Source organism: Cetorhinus maximus, chromosome 23, assembly GCF_964194155.1.
Source record: "Cetorhinus maximus chromosome 23, sCetMax3.hap1.1, whole genome shotgun sequence".
NCBI classification, from domain to species: Eukaryota; Metazoa; Chordata; class Chondrichthyes; order Lamniformes; family Cetorhinidae; genus Cetorhinus; species Cetorhinus maximus.
Window position 1 is genome coordinate 29,872,949 of NC_135901.1, and position 22,268 is coordinate 29,895,216.

The window sequence follows — 22,268 nt, forward strand, 5'->3', positions numbered from 1 at the left end:
CAGGACTTCATATTCTGTCAAAGTCCAACTCAAGAATAAAGCTCATTTTTCAATACAATCAAAATCAGTAAGAAATAAAGCTATTGTCTTCCACAAGCTGTCTTTTTGAACCAATATATCTTATATTAACCAAATGTATTAATTCAAGATTACTGTATTAATTAGCTACCAGTCGGTAATAGATGATTGAATGAGTTACAATTACTTACAAGATGGAGCCAAACTTCTGAGGCCGAATTCCACAAGAATCACTGTCAAAGAAGGAGCCAGAGAGGGTTACGCTTCTACAAACTGATCACCCACATGAAGTTGTAAAAGTCAATGTCTTGTCCGAACCATAAGTGAATTTATTAAATGGCAAGTTGGGGAAGGCGGAAATCAGTTAAGTTACAGATAACAGGATTATGTAATATAAATGTAAAATTTAAAAATTTGCATTTATATAGTGTCTTCCACGACCACAATATATTCCAAAGTGCTTTACAGCCAATGAAATACTTTTTAAATGCAGTCACTGTTGTAATTTTGGAAACGCAGCAGCCAATTTACACACAGCAAGATCCCACAAACAGCAATGTGGTCATGACCAGATGATCTGTTTTTAGTGATGTTGGTTGATAAATTTTCGCTCAGACACTGGGGATAACTCCCCTGCTCTTCTTCAAAATAGTGGCTCCGGGATGTTCTAAGTCCACCTGAAGCAGCAGACAGGGCCGTTGGGTCAAAGGACAGCAGTTCTGGCAGTGTAGCACTCCCCCAGTGCTGGCACTCAGAAGTTTGGATGTGATATTTGTCCTCAGGCCCCTGGGCTGGGACTTGAAGCAACAACCTTCTGACCCAGAGGTGGGAGTGTGATGCACTGAGCCACGGCTGACACTCTAGACAATACAACATTAGAAACAGAAAGTTACCCTTTAAAATCGTCCGCCCTTTGCCTCTGGTGCTTAAATCTCATAATAAAAACCCCAGTATAAATAACTAGTATTTGATGGACAAATGTTGAAGTGTTAGTTTAGAGCCACAAGTTTTGAGTTACCATTTGATCCTCCAGCACCTTTCTGACTCTCTATTGCTGGTGTCAATGACAGCCAGGCGACTGAGCTGAGGGCTGAATTTAGCTGAGAATAACGGGGCCTGCGCCCCAGTTGGGAAACTGCCACGGGCATCGCACTGATAGAGACAGGAAAGTGCTGGAGGGCTGACTGGGAAATGGGCCTCCAACCAATCGGAGCCCAGGAGGGGGTGACCCGACCCCCGGGGTTCAGTGCCCCTGTGTCCAAAGCAGGAGTCACGGGAACAGGGTACAGAGGAGCGGAACAGAAACCATTTGGGTCCAGAACATTGTGCACATCCTTTTACTCTGGTTGTCTTTTATCCTCAAGGAATTTTCTGGTTGTTTTTAACCATGTTCTGTTCCATTAATAAACTTTTTTTAGTAAAAATATTTGATTTTTCTGGATTTTCATGATTAGATTTCTGCACTTCAGGGAAAGTGGGTGAGAGGGGTTGGCAGGCTCTTTAACAGAAAGTGAGTCCCTCTAAGGTAATTGGCAAAGGAGCCAGAGGGGAGATGAGATTTTATTTTTGACACAGCGATGTTAGAAAATGGGGGTCAGGGAGACAGTTAATCCTTTACCCCCTTTTCCCAAACTCTGAAATGATTCACAGTGATAACCCTTATTGGTGACAGTGGTTAGATTTTATTCAGTATAAATAAGATCTGACACATGCTCATGTCTGAGCAGTAGTATCAAAGTGCAGCAGCATTACCATTCCACTCTGGGTAGAAGCACCATCTCCACGTAAATGCTCCCTGGTCTGCCCCAGATGCCATGGCACCAGTCAATGCAATATGTAAAACCTCTACAAATCTCTGTGCTCAGGGAATCCCTTCTGATACTTTTTTACATCACAAAGTCTATGGAGACTGATTTAACCCAATCATTGCCGAGCTAACATTTGAACGGACCAATTACAAAACCTGTCATTGAACCATCTGTACCCGCCCAAGCCATGTCAAACTCTCAAACGATTGGCTTCCCACACTCCGTCCCCGGTACAGGGAGTCAGCATTCCCATGCCAAGCAGTGAAAACATGGTGGCCTTGACACCCAGGTGTCGTTTAGGATTCAAGGCACTCTTGTTTTCTCTTCTGCACAATTGGGAGGGTGTCTATTAAATACAGCAGAGTGAGAATGGAGGGAGAGTGTGTGGGATGGAGATTTACAGATGTTGGGAACAAGTGAGGGACGAATGTTCCATAGAAACTAGAATTTTCGGTTCTGAATTTCTATCCTGTCCTGACAGATGATTTTTGTAAACACTTTTTACAGGATATTAGAAGGGGAGGATTTTCAGCCTGAAATCTCAAACCAAACATTGTGTCAAGATCTGATAGGGTCATCCAATTCGTTGGGACCTGAATATCATCGGCCATTGAATCTGGAAGGAGAAATGTTTGTCTGGTCTGGCTGCTTCGAAAGGTTTTCATCATCGGTGTGACTGGGTAAACACTGAGACACACACACCTGAGTGAGGGTGTTCCAGTGAAATGAGTGTCGAAAGAGCTTTAACCAGTTACACAGCCTGAAAATACATCACACTATTCACAGCGGGGTGAGGCTGTGCACGTGTTCTGTGTGAGGACGAGGCTTCAACTGATCATCAAACCTGGAGAGTCACAAGGACACCTGCATCATGGAGAAGCTGTGGAAATGTGGGGACTGTGGGAAGGGTTTCCGGTTCCCGTCTGCTGGAAACTCATCGACGCATTCACACTGGGGAGAGGCCGTTCACTTGCTCCATGTGTGGGAAGGGATTCACTGATTCATCCACCCTTCGGAAACACCAGCATGTTCACACCGGGGAGAGGCCGTTCACCTGCTCCGAGTGTGGGAAGGGATTCAGAGATTCATCCCACCTGTTGACACACCAGCGGGTTCACACCAAGGAGAGGCCATTCGCCTGCTCGGAGTGTGGCAGGGGATTCAGTCATACATCCCACCTGCTGACACACCAGCGAGTTCACACGGGGAGAGTCCATTCACCTGCTCTGTGAGTGGGAAGCGATTCAAACACTTATCCAACCTGCTGAGACACCAGCAAGCTCACAGTGGAGAGAGGCCATTTACCTGCTCTGAGTGTGGAAAGGGATTCACTGATTCATCCAACCTGCTGAGACACCAGAGAGTTCACGCCGGGAGAGACCATTCGCCTGCCCTGAGTGTGGTAAGGGATTCAGTCAGTTCTTGAGCCTGCGGAAACACCAGTGAGCTCACACTGGGGAGAAGCCATTCACTTGCTCTGAGTGTGGGAACAGATTCTCTCAGTCACCACACCTGCTGACACCCCAACGAGTTCACAAGTGATTACAGAGGTTGGATTCTGCTGTTACTGCTGTTGTTAACCACATCAAGAACTGAAACATGTTCGTTCTGACACGTGGTGAAGTGGGAGGGTCAGAGGGATTCTTTCTGCTGGACTGGCCGGTCTCGTGACTTTGCTTCCAGTGGGCTGATGCTCTTTGAGCCCGGGAGTGCATATTTCCACTGAAATGATCCACAAAAGCTGATGAAGCACATTTATTTTATCCTGGTAGTAAATAGTGCTTTTCCACCAACTACAGGTAGATCTGAAATAAATGCATTTGTCTCTGTTCCATTGAGCCTCGAGGCTGGAGTGAGGATTTATGAGAATGACACAAGCCATCAGTTAAATGGTGCATTCTCCAAGGCAATGCATCCATCAATCAGAGTCCATTTGCCAACCGATCAGCACACTCCTCTCATGAAGTATAAATTGTTGTTCCCTTCACATTTGATATTCATGCGAATGTTCTGGTGAGTGCAAGATGAAAAACTTCGACGTCTCTTTTTTCCGCAATTACTGTTTTAATTAACAAACAGTAACAAAGATTGAATAATAATGAATTAGTAGCTATAGTAAAAGATTGAATTTTATTTGTTGTGAACATGTAAAACCTTAATTTCTGTGTATGTAAAGAATGTGCAATGATAATAAATGTACTGGCAAGAGAGACTTTCAAGCTCTGATTAGCTTCAACATTTGAAACTGTATGAATAAGGGATGGTATAGAATCAGATAAAGGGATAGTGTCAAACAGTTCTGTGGTATACCTGTCTAAGGTAATGAGAGAAGGTGGTGTAAGTAATTGGGGATCCAATTAAATTAATCTAGTAACCAAATTGACCAATTGTCATTTTACAACAGGCCCAAAAGCTGTTCCCGCCAAGGACGAGGGGACACAGGTTGAAGGTTTTAAGTGAGAGATGTGGGGGGGATGTGAGGAAGAAGCTTTTTTTACACAGCAAGTGAGAATGACCTGGAACTCGCTGCCTATGAGGTGGTGCAATCAGAGATGATGAACGATTTCAAAAGAAAATTGGATGGGCACTTGAAGGCAATAAACCTGCAGGGATATGGGGATATAGAGGGGGAATGGGACTGACTGGATTGCTCTACAGAGAGTCAGCATGGACTCGAGTTACCAAATGGACCTTTTTGAAGGTAACTTTGTAACATTTAACCCATGTTGGTGCAGCTGTTCAACGAAACTAACAACTTCTTAAACAAATATTTCTGATTCTTGACCAATGGGAAAAGTGTTCCTCATTTCCCCACAACAAATTGAGCCAATCAGCTTGGAGTCCCTTCTAACTGTGAACTATAACTTGTATCTAAACAGGGTGTCCTGGAACACCTGGTGCTCTGACCCCTTCCTGACCTTAACACCTTAATTTGACCTTAATTTTCCTTAAAGCTACATTACAGTATCTGGAACAGAAAGAGACAGGCAATTGAAGACTGTTCATCTTTAAGCTTAAATACAGTACAATTTGGTAATATAAGCCTTATTAATTACACAAATGTGTCATCGGGATGAAGTCTAACAGTTAACACTGATAAAGAGGCTGATTCCAGTTATTTTGCAGGGAATCCCCACTCTTATTAGTGACTTCAATGTGTTGACATCACCAAACCAGAACTTTCATACTCCTTAACCTTGTGCCGATCCTCACTATGAGGTGAATCTGGGTAACATGTTCACCAATCTGATCCACATACTGGCAAAGTGCATCCACTATCTAACACAGCACAGTTGAATGAGTCTGTGACTAACACACTCATCTCTGGACCAAAGTTCCTTGTGACTAGTACAATTCCTTCAGAGTGATCATCTTCTTCAGCCTCAGAATTCTCTGTGTCATGCGTCACTTTGAAGACCCTGATTTTCCACTTTGGGCAGCTCATCACATAATGATATTTTGAGTCAGACCTGAAACACCTGTTAATTGTTCCCTGGTCATTCCTGGGGTTCATTCACCTATTAGTGCTGTTCCAATCCTGTCTTTTGTTGAGATATCCAGATCTGCTAAAGATGTTTTCAACCTCATTCGAAACCTGTCAAAGTCCATCTATGCTTCATAGGCATCCAATAGATCATCTTTCTTGTAAATCTCATCAATGAACCTGAATAGAAGATCCAAACCTTCATCAGGATCCAACTGATGGACTAAATACTTTGCTTCTGATTTTACTTTTGTTGGGAGATGACGATGCCAAGACCAGACCTTGTTTCCTCCTCGGTAGGGACGTAACCCGTGTCCACATATCCACTTCATTCTTCCACTGGTCGTGTGGCTCAGACTCCGAGAACATCAGCGGGTAATCAGACCCTGACAATTTCCACTTGCTTTCAGCCATTTCTCACAAAAACTACTCAGGTTGTAAGTTTCTGTCTGAAATTTAATTTTCCTTTAGTTTCCAACCTTCACCATTAGACAAGCATTCTCTGTTACCATGTTATAATCCTCACAGCCTGATGGTGAAGGAAGAAACCGGAGCCAATCTTTACTTGGTATAGATTTATTCACTGAGTGAAACATTACGGGTATATACCTCCTGACTCCACTACACTCTATGTCAGTCAGGGTCTCTTTATATGTGCTCAAGTAACTATCCAATCCATGATGTCCACCTGTATATACTTGACCTCAATTTACACAATCGAAAGCCACAGTCACAGCAACTAAAAGGTCTCTAATCAGTGTGACTGTCATGGTGTGTCAGCAGCTTGGATGAACAAGTGAATCTCTTCCCACACTCAGAGCCTGTGAATGGCCTCTCCCTCGTGTGAACTCACTGGTGTCTCAGCAGGGTGGATGTATCACTGAATCGCTTCCCACACAGAGAGCAGGTGAATGGCCTCTCCCCAGTGTGTACTCGCTGGTGTGTCTGCAGGGTGGATGACTGTGTGAATCCCTTCCCACATACGTAACAGATGAACGGCCTCTCCCCAGTGTGAACTCACTGGTGTGTCTGCAGGTGAGATGACTGAGTAAATCCCTTCCCACACTCAGAGCAGATGAAAGGCCTCTCCCCGGTGTGACTACATTGATGAGTTTCCAACACAGACGGGGTTTTGAATCCCTTCCCACAGTCCCCACATTTCCATGGTTTCTCCATGGTGCACGTGTCCTTGTGTATCTCCAGGTTCTCTGATCAGTTGAAGCCTCGTCCTCACATAGAACATGTGTACGGTCTCTCGCCGCTGTGAATGGTGAGATGTTTTTCTCAAGCTGAGTAACTGGTTAAAGCCCTTTCCACAGTCAGAGCACTGGAACACTCTCACTCGGGTGTGTGTGTCTCGGTGCTTTTCCAGTCACACTGATGCTTAAAACCTTTTGAAGCAGACAGAACAGACAAACATTTCTCCTTCTAGATTCAAAGGCTGATCATATTCAGGTCCCGATGAGTTGACTGAGTCTGTCAGATCTTGACGTGATGTTTGGTTTGAGATTGCTGTCTGCAAATCCTCCCCTTCTAATATCCTGCTAAAGAAGTTTACAAAAGTCATTATTGTCAGTACAGGATAGAAATTCAGAACAGACAATTCTAATTTCTAACGAACATTCTTTCCTCTCTCATTCCCCAAAAGCAGTAAATCTCCATGCCACACACTCTCACTCCATTCTCACTCTGCTGTATCTAATATACTCCCAATAGTACTGCACTAAAAATGTGTATAATACACAGTTCTCTATTACATGATAAGAGATACATGGTGCAGTGGGGAAGAACTTTATTTCAACAGCCCGTGGTGATGACCTGGAACCCACTGCCGATGAGGGTGGTGGTTCCAGAGACAATCAATAATTTCAGAATGAAATTGAATTGACACTTGAAGGAAATGGAACTGGGACTGACTGGATCACTCTACAGAGAGTCAGTATGGACTTGAGTTGTCAAATGGACTCCTGTGTCACAATGTCTAACACTGGAAATATATTAGGTAGCTACAGTACTGTCCTATAAGACTAGAAGGATAACAAATGAACTTTTGTACAAAACTATAAATAATATATCTAAAGTGTCCCCCATTACGAAAGTATGATAATTTTCACACTATTATTCTGGTTTATTGTCAAGTAGGTTTATGGGTGTGAGTGTGGATGGTTCTCTCTGTGTGATTTAATTACATTTGGAGTCAGGGAGACTGCAAGATTGAAATTATCAAAAGAAGTTAGGTGTAGAAATGTACTCAAAACGCTAATTTATAAACATCGATGTGGTCTTAGCATGTAAGGTGTGAAGAGAATTTGCATTTTTACATAAGTGAAGGGTTGTTTGGATTTCAAAGGGACGTTAGGCTTTTTACAACAAGCCAGATAAGCAAGGCTAATCAGTGTGTTTATTTTTCCCAAAGGTTACTGACAATATTGGCAACATGAAAAATGTTTATAGTATCGGAAAGGTAAAGTTCCAAAGACCTATGGAACAATGGAATTTACATATTAAAGAGAGAGAAACATATATAAAGGAGAATGAAAGTTATGTTGCGTGGGGCCATGTGAAATCTAGCAGGAGTGTGTGAAACAGCCTTCAGGAAGCTTCCACCCATTTGTGCATAAGTCTACCTTGTCCAGTGACTAAAGTTGGAGACAAGCTTTTGGAAGTCCACTGTCAAGTGTGTACTGTGGTAACTTGCTGACTTGTTTTTTAAATTTAAAATCTATTTTGGATTGTTGCATTAAAGAGGGTGTGTAATTTAGAGTCAGGTTAATTAGGAATTATAGGATTTGTTATAGTATTAAGTAATTGTAATCTTACTTGCTGAGTGAAAGGTGCACTGTCAACGATGCTTTCCTTCACTTTGCTGGTTGAGAGTGGACAGATGGGGAGGTAATTGGCCGAGTTAGATTGTCCTGCTTTTTGTGTACATACACATTGCCAGGTTGATGCCAGTGTTGTAGCTGTACTGGAACAGCTTGGCTAGGAGCACAGCTAGTTCTGGAGCCCAAGTCTTCAGTCCTCTTGCCAGAATTTTGTCAGGGCCCATAGCCTTTGCAGTATCCAGTGCTTTCAGCCATTTCTTAACAGCATGTGGATTGAATCAAATTGGCTGAAGACTGGCATCTATGATGCTGGGGATCTTAGGAGGCCAAGATAGATCATCTAGCCCACATTTCTGGCGGAAGATGTTTGCAAATGCTTCAGCCTTGTCCTTTGCACTGATGTGCTTGGCTCCCCCATCATTGAGGATTGGGATATTTGTGGAGCCTCCTCCTCCAGTGAGTTGTTTATTTGTCCACCACCATTCATGACTGATTTGGCAGGACTGCAGAGCTCAGATCTGATCCCTTGGTTTTGGGATTGCTTAGCTCTGTCTGCCACTTGCTGCTTTCACTGTTTGGCACACAAGTACTCCTGTGTTGTAGCTTCACCAGGTTGACACCTCATGTATAGGTATGCCTGATGCTGCTCCTGGCATGCCCTCCTGCATTCTTCATTGAATCAGGGTTGATCCCCTGGCTTGATGGTAATGGTAGAGTGGGGGATATGCCAGGACATGAGGTTACAGATTGTGGCTGTACACAATTCTGCTGCTGCTGATGGCCCACAGCCCCTCATGGATGCCCAGTCTTGAGTTGCTAGATCTGTTTGAAATCGATCCCATTTAGCCCAGTGGTAGTACCACACAACACGAAGGAGGGTATCCATCATTTGAAGACAGGACTTTGTCTCCACAAGAACTGTGCAGTGGTCACTCACACCAATACTTTGATGAACAGATGAATCTGCGATAGGGAGATTGGTGAGGACGAGGTCAGGGAGGTTTTTCCCTCTTGTTGGTTCCCTCAATACCTGCCACAGACCCAGACTAGCAGTGATGTCCTTTAGAACTCGGCCAGCTTGGTCAGTAGTGATGCTACTGAGATACTCTTGGTGATGGACAGTGAAGTCCCCCACCCAGAGTACATTTGGTGCCCTTTCTACCCTCAATGCTTCCTCCAAGTACTGATCAACATGGAGGAGCACTGATTCATCAGCTGAGGGGGTGATCGGTAGCTGGGAATCAGCAGGAGGTTTCCTTGTCCATGTTTGACCTGATGCCATGAGACTTCTTGGGATACAGAGTCGATGTTGAGGACTCCCAGGACCACTCCCTCCTGACAGTATCCCACTGTTTACACAAATACCATTGTATACACAAATTGCTGAATTCAGAGGGGAAAAAGCAAGATGACAGGTAATTTCATCCGAAAGTCCAATTCCTAACAGCCAGCACTCAAAAGCCGGATGGATTGTCAGCAATCAGCAATGTGGTTCCTGACAAAGTGAACTAGACCTCAAATCTGGAAATCCTTTGGACCCATCACAAGTTCTATCCCAGGGACCAGACTGTACACAATCCGATACAGATTTAAAAAGCACCATGAGGAATAGAAAACTGAAGTACAACCTTTTAACCAAGGACCTGGAAAGACTGTGTGACAGGGGAAAGGAGATCTCTTGAGAAGGTTAAAGAAAGTGAATTAACCAATAGTAAAATGAAATCGTGTTTACCAGAACATTGGGACTCGAGGAACTCGAGCAAGTTGAACTTTGAAACCTAATTGTCACATTCAGTTTGTTTTGTTACAGGTTATGCTGAGAGTGTTGCCAAGGTGATATGTTTAATTGTAAAATGTGACGAAGGGAAAGCGTTATCTGTACAGCGTGTAAAAAGGTAGTTGTTACAGTGTTTATCATGTTAAAATGTGTTGTAGTCAAAAAGGATTGTAGTAATTTCCTTGCTTCAGTCAGGTTTTTTCCCTTGGGTGTGGGGGGCATGTGATGACCCATGTACCTTGGGAAAAGGGTGTTTTTTTTTCATGCAATGGCCCCTTTAAACCCAAAGTGAAACTGGAGAGTCTTCTGAAGGAGGGGTAATTGATTTCGTGGTTCTGTGATCATTATTTTAAAGAAATGGCCATGTGACCTGAGGTCAATATGGGGATGAAAAGCTCAGAAACCAAGAGTTAAAAGACAGTGTATTTCATATTGAATTGCAGTTTGAGTCCTGCTGAGGCAGGTTCAGTTACAGGGTAAAATGTCAGACATAGTTAAGAACGAAACCTGGTGTTGAAGCAGGGACTGTGGTACTCTGTGTGTTATACAGTTGGAAAGGGCAGGGAGCTGAAGACAAGGAGAGCAGGGGATTGTGGATTGGAAAAGACCCCTTGCTTCTATTTCAGTTTTGCCAGAGCCAACCAGGCGTTTTAAAGGGGCTGAAGAAGGGAGCCTTTGGGTATTCTGAGACATCAGGACTGTTGTGACCCAAGAGAGAGAGAGCATTCGTAGACCTGCACTTTATTGGTTTTCACCGTATATCGGGACCTCAGATCGAATAGTGACTCCAGGGCTAAATCCATTGAGTGGGAAGTGAGAGGTCCGGCATAGGGAGGGCAATTGGAAAGACTGTGAGATTGCCCATGGTGCAACATGTGTGCAGGAAGTAATGTGGATGTTTATAACAAACTGAGGTGTATCTTTGTTCTATCGACTATTTAAAGTGAAATTTCCCCTTTTCATTGAAATACCCATCGCCTGTTAATTAATGTTTGTGTTTATTTTAGTTGATTTATTACAGTAAAAGTTTTAAAAGGTGAAATCTTGTCCATTGGTTTTCTTTCCATTGGTGTCATGGGGATTCCTTTCATTTAATAAGTTATCGGTCTCTACAGGAATCAGAACGGGAGTCAGAGAGTCATTAGGGCAGAGAAGGAGGCCATTCCACCCATCAAGTCCATCCTGAGCCTCTTTATAACAATATAGTTAGTCCCATTCTCCAGTTCTAACCCTGTACTCCTGCAGGTTTATTTCCCTCAAGTGCTCATCCAATTTCATTTTGATATCTGGGTAAGATGACCAATAGCTGGGAGGGACCCAAAGGAAAGCCAGTTTAATCTGGCACATCCGCTGTTTATTATTCAGACCTGGAAGGTAAGAAGGGGTTTAGTTAATGAGCAAGTCGAGCCTGGATCAGGTCAATAAAATGGGGATGAAATGGGTTTGATGTGTATCTGAGATGGGAAAGCTTTATGTAAACCCGGTCAAATCTTTGAGAGGAGAGAGAGAGACAAACATTAGAACAGGTCCCAGTCCCCATTAAAACACGCAGCCTGGGAAGATTAGGAAGGGGACCTCCTCTGCCATTCAGTCAGCTCATGGCTGATCTCCACCTCCACTTCGTGCTCCTGTCTTTGCTGCACTCTGAACAGGGTTGGGTCGATGAGAGATGGAAGCCGGTGAGGTTAGAGTGGGGATGGGGCCGGGGAACCAGAGCCCAATGAACATACACGTGAACCCTGCAGGAGGCAGATCCCCCACAACTGACCAAGCCAGAAGGAAGAGAGCATCCTGAAACGCAGCAAGAATTCTCTCAGCTGGGAGCTAACCAGGCAATGTGTTGTGAGGAGGCTTTAGAAACATACCCTGGGTAGACCCGTTCTCCGAAGCTGTGGGCTTGTCAGCTGGACAGTGAAACTAGGCGTCCAACAGCCACAGCCGCCTCTAATATTGGACACTGGATGTAACCCTGTTCTGTATTAAGCAGACCGAGCTGATGCTGTGTTATTGTGATATCGTTAATCTGACCCTTAATTGATTCAATTCCATCCATTAATAACATTAATTCAAGTACAGTGCTTACTCTGTTAATCTGCAAATAAAGTGTACCCACTCAGACTCCGTTCACCTATCACCCCCTGTGCTCACTGACTGACATTGGCTCCCACTCAAGCAATGCCTCCATTTTAAAATTCTCCTCCTTGGGCCCGAAGTGAATGGGATTTTGAGGGAGTTAAAATCGGGCCCATTCTTTTCAAATTCCTCCATGATCTCACCCCTCCCCATCTCTGTAATCTCCTCCATCCATACAACCCTCTGAAATATCTGTGCTCCTCTCATTCTGGGGTATCCCTGATTTTAATCACTCCACCATTGGCGGCCGTGTCTTCAGCTGCTTGTGTCCCAAGCTCAGGAATTCCCTCCCTAAACCTCTCCGATTCCCTCCCTCACTTTCCTCCTTTCAGACTCTCCTTAAAACCTGCCTCTTTGTCCGAGCTTTTGGTCACCTGACCTAATATCTCCTTATGTGGCTCAGTGTCAGATCTGGTTTGATAATCGCACCTGTGAAGCTCCCTGGGAAGTTTTACTGCATTAAAGGTGCTATATAAATGCAGGTTGTTTTTGTTGTGGTGTTTGAATTATTTTCAGGGGATGCCACTATTGTTAAGCAGTCAAACACTTTCTTGCTGCGTCCAGTGAGAGCTACAGGAAGGCTGTTGGCTACAATCGACTATGCAAGGCTTTGTTCAATGTTTAAATATACAGAGGAGTGGAGACATTGTTGTATCAGTCACTCAGATCTGAACAGAAACCCATCTCTTTAAATACAGATACGAGGAAGAGGCTGAAATGAAATCTGTCCCTTTTAACCTGCACAAAAGCAGGAGGCTCAGATTCACAGGCTGCAGGAGACCATTTGTCCATTGTGCCCCTGCCATCTCTTTGAAAGGACTCTCTGATTCGTCCAACTGCTCTGCTCTTTCCCCACAGGCCTGCAAATTCTTCCCTTTCAAGTATTTACCCTTTGGAAAGATACTATTGAATCTGCTTTCAGGCAGATCAGAACAATTTGCTGTGTCAAAAAATAAAATCTCATCTCCCCCTCTGGCTCCTTTGCCAATTACCTTAGAGGGACTCACTTTCTGTTAAAGAGCCTGCCAACCCCTCTCACCCACTTTCCCGAAAGTGCAGAAATCTAATCATGAAAAGTGCAGAAAAATTAAATATTTTTACTGATAAAAATTTATTCATGAAATTGAGCATGGTTAAAAAAACAGAAAATTACTTGAGGATCAAAGACAACCAGAGTAAAAGGATGTGCACAATGTTCTCGACCCAAATGGTTTCTCTTTAATTCATCTGTCCCCTGTTTGCTGCCCTCTTTGTGGAACACCTCCGCTCAGTCCACAAGCATGACCCTGACCTTCCAGTTGCTGCCATTATAATTCACCACCTTGCTCTCAGGCTCACATTTCTGTCCTCGGCCTGCTGCAATGTTCCTGAGAAGCCCAACACAAGCTGGACGAACAGCACCTCATCCTCCGATGAGGCACTTAACAGCCTTCTGGACTCAACATCGAGTTTAACAACTTCAGACCATTGACTCTGTCCTCAATTTTGATTTCTTTTTTTGCCAAGTGCCAGTCTACATCTTGTTTTCATGTTTTTGCTTTCAGACAGAGCTGATCTTTATTCTGCCATTAGCACTAACTCTGGACCAATGCTTTGTTTTTTTACTACAACCATTACCTCTCCCTTTGCCTTTTGTTCCTTGATATTTTTGTTATTTAATCTCGCCTGCCCTCTAACCAATCCCTGACTTTCCCTTTTGTTCTACCGGACCCTCCCCCCTTTCTCAACAGCATCAAACCCATCACATTTCTCCCTCTCTGAAATTCTGAGGAAGAGTCATATTGGACTCGAAACTTTAACTCTGTTTCTCTCTACACAGATACTGCCAGACCTGTTGAGTTTTTCCAACATTTTCAGTATTTATTTCAGATCTACCTGTAGCGGTAGGAAAAACATTATTTACTATCCAGGATAAAATAAATGTCCTTCATTAGCTTTTGTGGATCATTTCAGTGGAAATGTGCACTCCCAGGCTCAAACAGCATCAGCCCACTGGAATCAAAGTCGTGAGACCGGCCAGTCCAGCAGAAAGAAACCCTCTGACCCTCCCACTTCAACAAGTGTCAGAATGAACATGGTTCAGTCCTGGATGTGATTAACAACAGCAACGACAGCAGAATCCAACCCCTGGAATCACCTGTGAACTCGCTGGTGTCTCAGCAGGCTTGATAAATGAGTGAATCCCTTCCCACACACAGAGCAGGTGAATGGCCTCTCTCCAGTGTGAACCCGCTTGTGTGTCTGCAGATTGGATAACTGAGTGAATCCGTTCCCACACATAGAGCAGTTGAACGGCCTCTCCCCGGTGTGAACTCGCTGGTGTGTCAGCAGGGTGGATGAAACAGTAAATCCCTTCCCACACTCAGAACAGGTGAAAGGTCTCTCCCCAGTGTGAACTGGCTTGTGTTTTTTAAGGTCGGATGAATTACTGAATCCTTTCCCACACTTCAAGCAGGTGAATGGCCTCTCCCCGGTGTGAACTCTCTGGTGCCTGAGCAGATTGGATGAATCAGTGAATCCCATCCCACATTCAGAGCAGGTGAATGGCCTCTCCCCGGTGTGAACTCGCTGGTGTGTCTGTAGGTGGGTTGAATTACTGAATCCCTTCCCACAATCGATGCAAGTGAACAGCCTCTCCCCAGTGTGAACTCTCTGATGCCTCAGCAGGCTGGATGAATCACTGAATCCTTTCTCACACTCGGAGCAGGAGAACGGCCTCTCTCTGGTGTGAACTCGCTGGTGTGTCAGCAGAGCGGATGAATGAGTGAATCCCTTCCTACACTCGGGACAGGTAAATGGCCTCTCCCCCGTGTGAACTCGCTGGTGTCTCAGCAGGTTGGATGAATCACTGAATCCCTTCCCACACTCGGAGTAGGAGAATGGCCTCTCCCCGGTGTGAACTTGCTGGTGTCTCAGTAGCGTAGATGAATGAGTGAATCCCTTCCCACACACAGAGCAGGTGAACGGCCTCTTTCCAGTGTGAATGCGTTGATGAATCTCCAGCTCAGATGGGGATTTGAATCCCTTCCCACAGTCCCCACATTTCCACGATTTCTCCATGGTCCTTGTGGCCCTTCAGGGTCAATGATCAGTTGAAGCCTTGTCCACACACATAATGTGTATAATGTCTCTCCTCATTGCAAATCATGATGTTTTTTTCAGATTGTGTCACTGGTTAAAGCTCTTTCCACAGTCAGTGCACTGGAACACTCTCACTCGGGTATGTTTATGTGTTGGTTCTTTTCTGGTCAAAATGTTGTTTAATATCATACAGAACAGACAAATCTTTCTCCTTCTAGATTCAAAGGTTGATGATATTCAGGTCCTGATGAATCGAGTGACTTTGTCAGACCTTGATGTAAAGTTCATTTTAAGCTTTCTGTTTGCAAATCCTCCCCTTCTAATATCTAATAAAAGGAGTTTACAAAAATCATCACTGTCAGTCCAGGGTAGAAATTCAGAACAGACAATTCTAGTTTCAATGGAACATTCTTTCCTCTCTTGTTCCCCAAAAGCTGTAAATGGCCGTCCCCAACACACTCTCCCTCCATTCTCACTCTGCTGTATGTAATATTCTCCCAACATTACTGCACTAAAAATGTGTGTTAAATACAGTGTTAGGGTAGGAAATAGTGAACAGTCAAGGAGTGTTTCAGTTTGTAATTGTAGTTTAATTGACAAGTACTTCACTGGGTGTATCTAAAGAGGAAACAGGTGAGACAATGTGTAGAATTCTGTGTGTGTTAGAATAAAATTCTGCTTGAAGAAGTCAAAATCGGTTTCTGTCTTTATTGTCAAGCAGCCTTTGGATCTTACTATACAGTATTCCATTACATGATTAGGGACAGATGGGTCTGTTAAGGAGAACTTTATTTCGACAGTGAATGCTGATGACCTGGATCTCGCTGTCTACGAGGGTGGTGGGAGCAGAGACAATCAATAATTTCACAATTAAATCAGATGGGCACTTGAAGGAAATAAACTTGCAGGGGAACGGGAATACAGTGGGGGAATGGAACTGACTGGATTGCTCCACAGAGAGTCAGCATGGACTCGAGTTACCAAATAGACTCCTTCTGTGCCGTAATGACTCTATGACTGGAAACACATTATGTAGCCACAGTAGTATATTACAAGACTAGGAACAATAATAAATGAACTTTACTGCAGAACCATAAATAATATATCTAAAATGTCCCCATCATAATATTATGCATATCCAAGCCCTATGTTACTATATCGTCCATAGTGTGCAACTCCTCTGAACCAAAACAAGGGACACCTCAACCTCAGGACTGGGGGATGAGTGGCGTTGGGATGCTGGTGACTGTGAGGGCAGGTTAGCGGGGTTTGGGTTTCAATATGAGAGGAGGTTGGAGAGGAGGGGTCTGGAGACAATAATAGTGGGAGGTGTGGGGTTTAAAATCAACTAAAACTTACAACTTATCTCGTTCAGTCAGAACATCATCTCTCACCTTTCCAGAGTCTGCACCCTCCCTGGATTCACTTCCTTTCCCTTCAGTTCCTGCAAGTCAACAATTTGCCCCCAGAATGAGAAAAGAAATGGAAAGGGGGAGAAAAGAAAGTGTTTTACTCACAGATGTTGGACACAGGAGGAAGTTTTAGTCTGTGTGAAGCTCAATCTTCATTCACACAAAGCCCGCGCTCTTGATTGGCTGGAGGGGCAGAGTCCTTCCGGTCCTCCAACGCTCCCCATTGGTCAATCTCCCGCATTATGACAATGGGGCAGTGGAAAACTTCCTGGGCCAAGCATACCCTTTGTGCCGATGATGAGCTGAGCGCTTGGCCAATGGGAAACGAAATACTCCGCACATGCGCAGCTTCCCCTCTCCCTTGGACATGCGCAGTGCCGGGCCGCCCACCCGCGCGGCGGATAGAGCAGTTTCCAAACCGCAGGGGATTGTGAGCGCTGCAGGCGCCATTACTCATCCAGATCCCAGTCTCCAAACTCCTGGGACTGGGATGGAAAGTGGGGGTGAGGGGCGCAGTGACCCCACCCTGACACAAATTACATGTGAGTAGATTTGATTGTGACGGCCCCTTAGCAAAACAGTTAACTTCATGTGTAAAGATTTAGACTGAAATAAAAAGAGAAAGTTCTGGAGACACTCAACATGACTGGAATCATCTGTGGAGAGAGAAACGGAGTTAACGTTTCGAGAATGTGACTCTCTTTCTGTAAAGATGTAGACACCTGGATGACATATTAGGGAGAGCAATAACTAACCCAAGCGGTCTTGTGGAGCCGTGGGTAGTATTCCAGCTTCTTAACAAAAAGCTCCTAATTCAAATCCCACTCTAGGACGTAATGGCCAAGGTAAGTGTCTTCATGATACAGCCAAACAAATTTAGTATCAACTTGTAAAACCTTTCAACACACACCCATGGCAGGTGGTAAAAGGCAGAGAGATTCCTGGTCAGTGATGTAATGGAAAGAAATTGGAATCTCGGCCATCAATATCCATGGATTTTTAAAATTCATTCATGGGACATGGGCTTCGCTTGCTAGGCCAGCATGTATTGCCCATCCCTAGTTGACCTTGAGAAAGTGGTGGTGAGCTGCCTTCTTGAACTTCTGCAGTCCATGTACTGTAGGTACACCCACAGTGCTGTTAGGAAGGGAGTTCCAGAGTTTTGACCAGACAGACAATGAAGGGTGATATGTTTCCAAATCCGGATGGTGAGTGACTTGAAGGGGAACTTCCAGGTGGTGGTGTTCCCGTTTATCTGCTGCCCTTGTCCTTCAAATGGTAGTGATCGTGGGTTTGGAATGACTGTAACTTGCATGTAACAGTGTGTGTTGCCACAGCAATTCACACTCCTCGGGGGGGCTGGTTGGGTGTGGATCAGATTGGTGCCAACAGCACGGGGATCGATGCCCGTTCCAGCTGTGGTGGACTCAGGATCTGCCTCCTTACCCTACCTATGGTGCAGGTCATGACACTGTGGGTCAGATTCAAGAAGAAGAGAAGGGATTCAGTCCCTCATTGAGCTTTATTACATCATGTGAGCTCCCAGCGGAGAGAGAGAGGCCATTCACCTGCTCCATATGTGGGAATGGAGTCACTCAGTCAGCCAACCTGCTGGTCCAGCAGCGAGTTCAGGCTGGCAAGAGGCTGTTTAAATGTTCCGAGTGTGGAAAGGGATTCACACGTTCATCCCACTTGCTGAGACACCAGCGAGTTCACAAGTGATTCCAGGGGCTGGATTCTGCTGTTATTGCTGCTGCTAATCACATCCAGGACTGAACCATGATCATTCTGACAGTTGGGGTTTGTTTCTGCTGATGTTAATAATCCCTGTAACTGGGCTGGAGTTTAATATCCTGGGTAAATGTCCAATAAATCAGCTTTGTTTTGGGCACACAGTTTGTCAAGTCCTTGATGTCACTGAGATGCGAAAAGGTAGGTTTTAAGCAGAGATTTAATGGAGGATACAGAAATGGAGGGGTTAAGGGTGGAAATTCCAGAGCTTAGGAACCTGACAGCTAAAGCCCTGGATTTTGGGGACTCGAGTCATTAGAGTGGGGACTTGAACTCACGACCTTCAGACTCAGAGACGAGAGTATGAGGCTGACTGAGTCGTGGTGTTCGGGGATGTGATGTGAAGTCTCAGTTGCCTCATTCTTCCTCTGTCCTTTGTCCCATTCCAGGGTCAGCAGATCAGCTGAGAAACTGGACAACAATTAAAAGGGGCAAGAAGAAAGTTAAGAAAATAAATTTCTTCACCCAGTGAGTGGTGAGAATGTGGAACTTGCTCCCACACAGGCGGTTGAGACTAATAGCATAGATCCATTCATCGGAATTTGAATATGTTCAGGGGGAAGAAAGATGAGGCTTATGTTTGGCACAGCAGCTCATAAATGCTCAGCTGCTCAAATCCCAGACGGAAACTTGAAACAACTGCCACATCTGGTTTGCAATTTATATTCTGATTTTGAGATGTGTGCTTTGAATTCGGTGGTAATGGGTCCACCGAGTCTTAAAGGTTTTTGTTTACAAAACTAAATTAAACATTGTCACGAAGAGATATTAATGTGTATAATGTTATTGGAAATGATGTTAAATTGGACTTGTGGTAGGGTCTGTGGGTGTGTCTGTGTGTGTGTCTTAATTGGATTGAAGCTAGCTAGTCTGGGTGCTGTGATGCGTAGTAGTTTTGAGATGTTAAACAGTAAGGAAGTTAAGGTAAAGAGTACGTTTGCATTTTGTTGAATAAACAATAAGATTGGGAGTGAAATCTTTCATCTAGCAAGGAGACACCAAGCAATATGTTTATATTGCTAAAAAAAATTGGTACTATGAAAGAGTATTAATTGTTAGAGGAGGTAGCGTTCAAAGGGCCTGGTGATACAATGTAAATTTTCATTCAAAGCAGAGGCTAGGGAAAGACAGAAGATTTTCCTGCGTGGGAGTCAGAGGCATGGAAGATCTTAGCCCGTAAGCCTGCCACTGTGTCTGCGAAGGAACAAATTGAAAGGAACCTCATTTTGATTTCGTAAAGTGAAAAATGCTTTGCCTGATGTCTGTTTAAGTCTATTGGTTATTGTTGTCTTCGTGGAGATTAATTTGGGAATTTGTTAAAAAGTTATGATCGTAGTAATTTGTAGCCATGTACATGTGTTTAATTTGTTGTAAATTAATAAATATTTAATGTAGTTTGATATAAAAACCTCTCTAGACTTGGTGGTCTTATTCCTCAATATGGAGCTGCAACTCAAAACATACCAATTGAAAATATAGGTTATGACAGTTGTTTAAAGTTTCCCTCTGGGATTTTAAATAACTCAGCCTTTACCAACTGCTATGTCATACCAACATTTATTAATAAAATAAGTAACTTTAAGGACAAACATAGGTCTACAAATTACTACAATGATAACTCTAAGCTCCACGAATTAATCAGACTCCTTGTCACACCTCTGTGAAGGCAACAAAAACAAAATGGATTTTAACAGACCCAGGTAAGTCACACGATACCCTGGTCAGGGATATTCACAATGAATTCTCCTAGTTTCATTTCGTATAGGCAGCAGCTTGGTACATAGAGGCTGGAGGCTTTTCACACTTGTTAGATTTTAGAATTCCTTTCCCTTACACATAACCTCATTTCCTTTATACATGTTTCTCCCTTTCTAATGTAAACCCCATTGTTCCAATATGTCGTTGTACTTTACCTTCCTAATAATAAATTCTTTCAGAGAACCAAAGGGGTTTGCATTCACACAGGCCCTGAAATAAAGGGGTTTGTGTACACAGAACGTGAACTAAAAGGGTTTACATACACACAGGCCCTGAACTAAAGGGGTTAGTGTACCCACGGACCCTGAGCTAAAGAGGATTGTGTGCACACAGACCCTGAACTGAAGGAGTTTACATACACACATGGCCTGAACTAAAGGGGTTTGTGTACACAGACAATGAACTAAAAGGGTTTGTGTCCACTCCAACCCTGAACTAAAGGAGTTTCTGTACACACAGACTATGAACTAAAGAGGATTGCGTACACACAGACTCTGAACAAAAGGGGTTTACATCCACACATACTGTGGTTTGTACTGTGAAATACTGGGGTTTGAGTACACACAGTTACTGAGCTGCAGGGGTATTCATACGCACAGATCCTGAGCAATATAGGTCCAAGTCAGGAGTGTCACACAGAGGGAAATTTCAACTGATGCCATTCCCATGTGCCTGTTGCCCTTGTCATTCGAGCTGGTGGAGGTTGTATTTGGAAGGTTCTGTCAAAAGGTGCCTGACAAGTTGCTGCAGTGTATCTTGTAGATGGTACACACTGCAACCACAGTGTGTCAGCGATGGAGGGATTGACTGTTCAAGATGATGGATGGGGTGCTGATCAAGTGGGCAGTTTGTCCTGGATGAAACAGACTCTCCAATTTGATAAAGACTGGCTGAAAAATAATAATCGTTTTGGGAAATCACTGGTATCAGTGAATTAAAAAAATTTCAGTCAATTTGCAAAATGTTTGCTCTTGAAAGACATATTGGAACAAATCACATGAGATGTTTGCAGTTGAATTGAATGCCTTGGCTCCTCACGTGGATACCTGAATAACAAGAGGCAGTGATTGGACAATGGCTAGAAACAATGAGCTGAAATGTTCTTCTGTGAGTGAAACTGTTTCTGTTTAACCCGGAAAGGACTATGTCAGTGTTAAAGGCAATACCAGGTTCAATTACATTTAATATACAGCACAAAAACAGGTCATTCAGCCCACCCAATCCATGCCAGGGTTTATAATTCACGTGAGCCTCCTCCCATGCTTTCTTATCTCACTCTATTAGTGAATTCTTCTGTTCATTTCTCCCCCATGTGCGTGTCCAGCTTCCCCTTAAATGTATCTGTGTTATTCACCTCCATCACTACCTGTGGTAGCGAGTTCCACATTCTCACCACTCTCTGGTAAATAAGTTTCTCCTGAATTCCTGATTAGATATACAATGGCCTCTCGTTTTCCTCTTCCTCCTACAAATGGAAACATTTTCTGTGTTTATCAAAACCTTTCAGAATTATAAAAAACCTCCAATAGCCCTCAGTCTTGTCTTTACAAGAGAGAAATGACCCAGCCTATTCATCGTCTCCGGATGGGTTAAAACTCTCAGAGTAAAAATCTGAAGACATAAATGCTTCGTTCACACATGAGCTCAGCACAGTGAGACAGCAGGGACAGAATCACAATGGAGCCTGAGAACAGGATATTCACTGAGAATGGCTGGGCTGTGCTGTGGGAATGAAATGGTTGATCAGACTTTTCATCTTCGGGGTCTTGGAGTTGGGGGCAGTGGAGAGTTCAAGTGGCAGCCTTCAGTAACAGAACAACCTGTATTTATATGGCACCTTTAATGTAACAACATGTCCCAAGTTTTTCACAGGAACATTTTGAAACAAAAATTGACAAAAGATTTGTTCAAGATAATGATTACGTCATAGAATATTCTACAATCGTTAATGGGATGTGGGTGGCTCATCCCAAATTGTCCTTGTTCAGAGAGCATTTAAGAGTCAACCAGACTGCTGTGGGTCTGGAGTCACGTGTCGGCCAGATTTCCTTATCTCGAGGGCATTAGTGAAACAAATCAAATGGGTTTTTGCAACAATCAGCAATGGTTTTATGGTAGTCATTAGACCTTTAAATCCTGGTTTTTGTTGAATTCAAATTTCAATATCTGCCGTGGTGTGAT

At 43.8% G+C, this 22,268-nt stretch overlaps 4 protein-coding genes and 1 pseudogene across 6 annotated transcripts in view; 1 reads left to right on the forward strand and 4 right to left on the reverse strand.

Annotated features, from left to right (window-relative positions):
• Positions 1–22,268, reverse strand: part of LOC144697263 (uncharacterized) — a 330,696-nt gene that overhangs the window by 72,416 nt on the left and 236,012 nt on the right. The gene's annotated exons all lie outside the window — the stretch shown is intronic.
• LOC144697287 (uncharacterized) overlaps positions 1–22,268 on the reverse strand; it is a 685,032-nt gene that overhangs the window by 24,454 nt on the left and 638,310 nt on the right. The window lies entirely within an intron of this gene.
• LOC144697957 (uncharacterized) overlaps positions 1–22,268 on the forward strand; it is a 375,283-nt pseudogene that overhangs the window by 21,386 nt on the left and 331,629 nt on the right. The window lies entirely within an intron of this gene.
• The window catches only part of LOC144697393 (uncharacterized), a 131,522-nt gene continuing 114,846 nt past the window's right edge, over positions 5,593–22,268 (reverse strand). The window contains 1 exon segment of the mRNA XM_078569372.1: positions 5,593–6,158. Within this exon segment, the coding sequence (XP_078425498.1) occupies positions 6,087–6,158 (72 nt within the window). The 3' untranslated portion in view covers positions 5,593–6,086.
• Positions 13,958–16,700, reverse strand: LOC144697084 (uncharacterized). The gene is made up of 2 exons (XM_078568900.1): positions 16,644–16,700; positions 13,958–15,452 (listed from the first exon to the last, which is right to left on the reverse strand). Exon 2 carries the CDS (start codon positions 15,103–15,105, stop codon positions 14,179–14,181), a length of 927 nt encoding a protein of 308 aa, XP_078425026.1. The 5' UTR covers positions 15,106–15,452; positions 16,644–16,700; the 3' UTR covers positions 13,958–14,178.

Excerpts from the sequence above, each read along its gene's own strand:
- LOC144697084 (XM_078568900.1), bottom strand. The coding sequence starts at position 15,105 with ATGGAGAAATCGTGGAAATGTGGGGACTGTGGGAAGGGATTCAAATCC.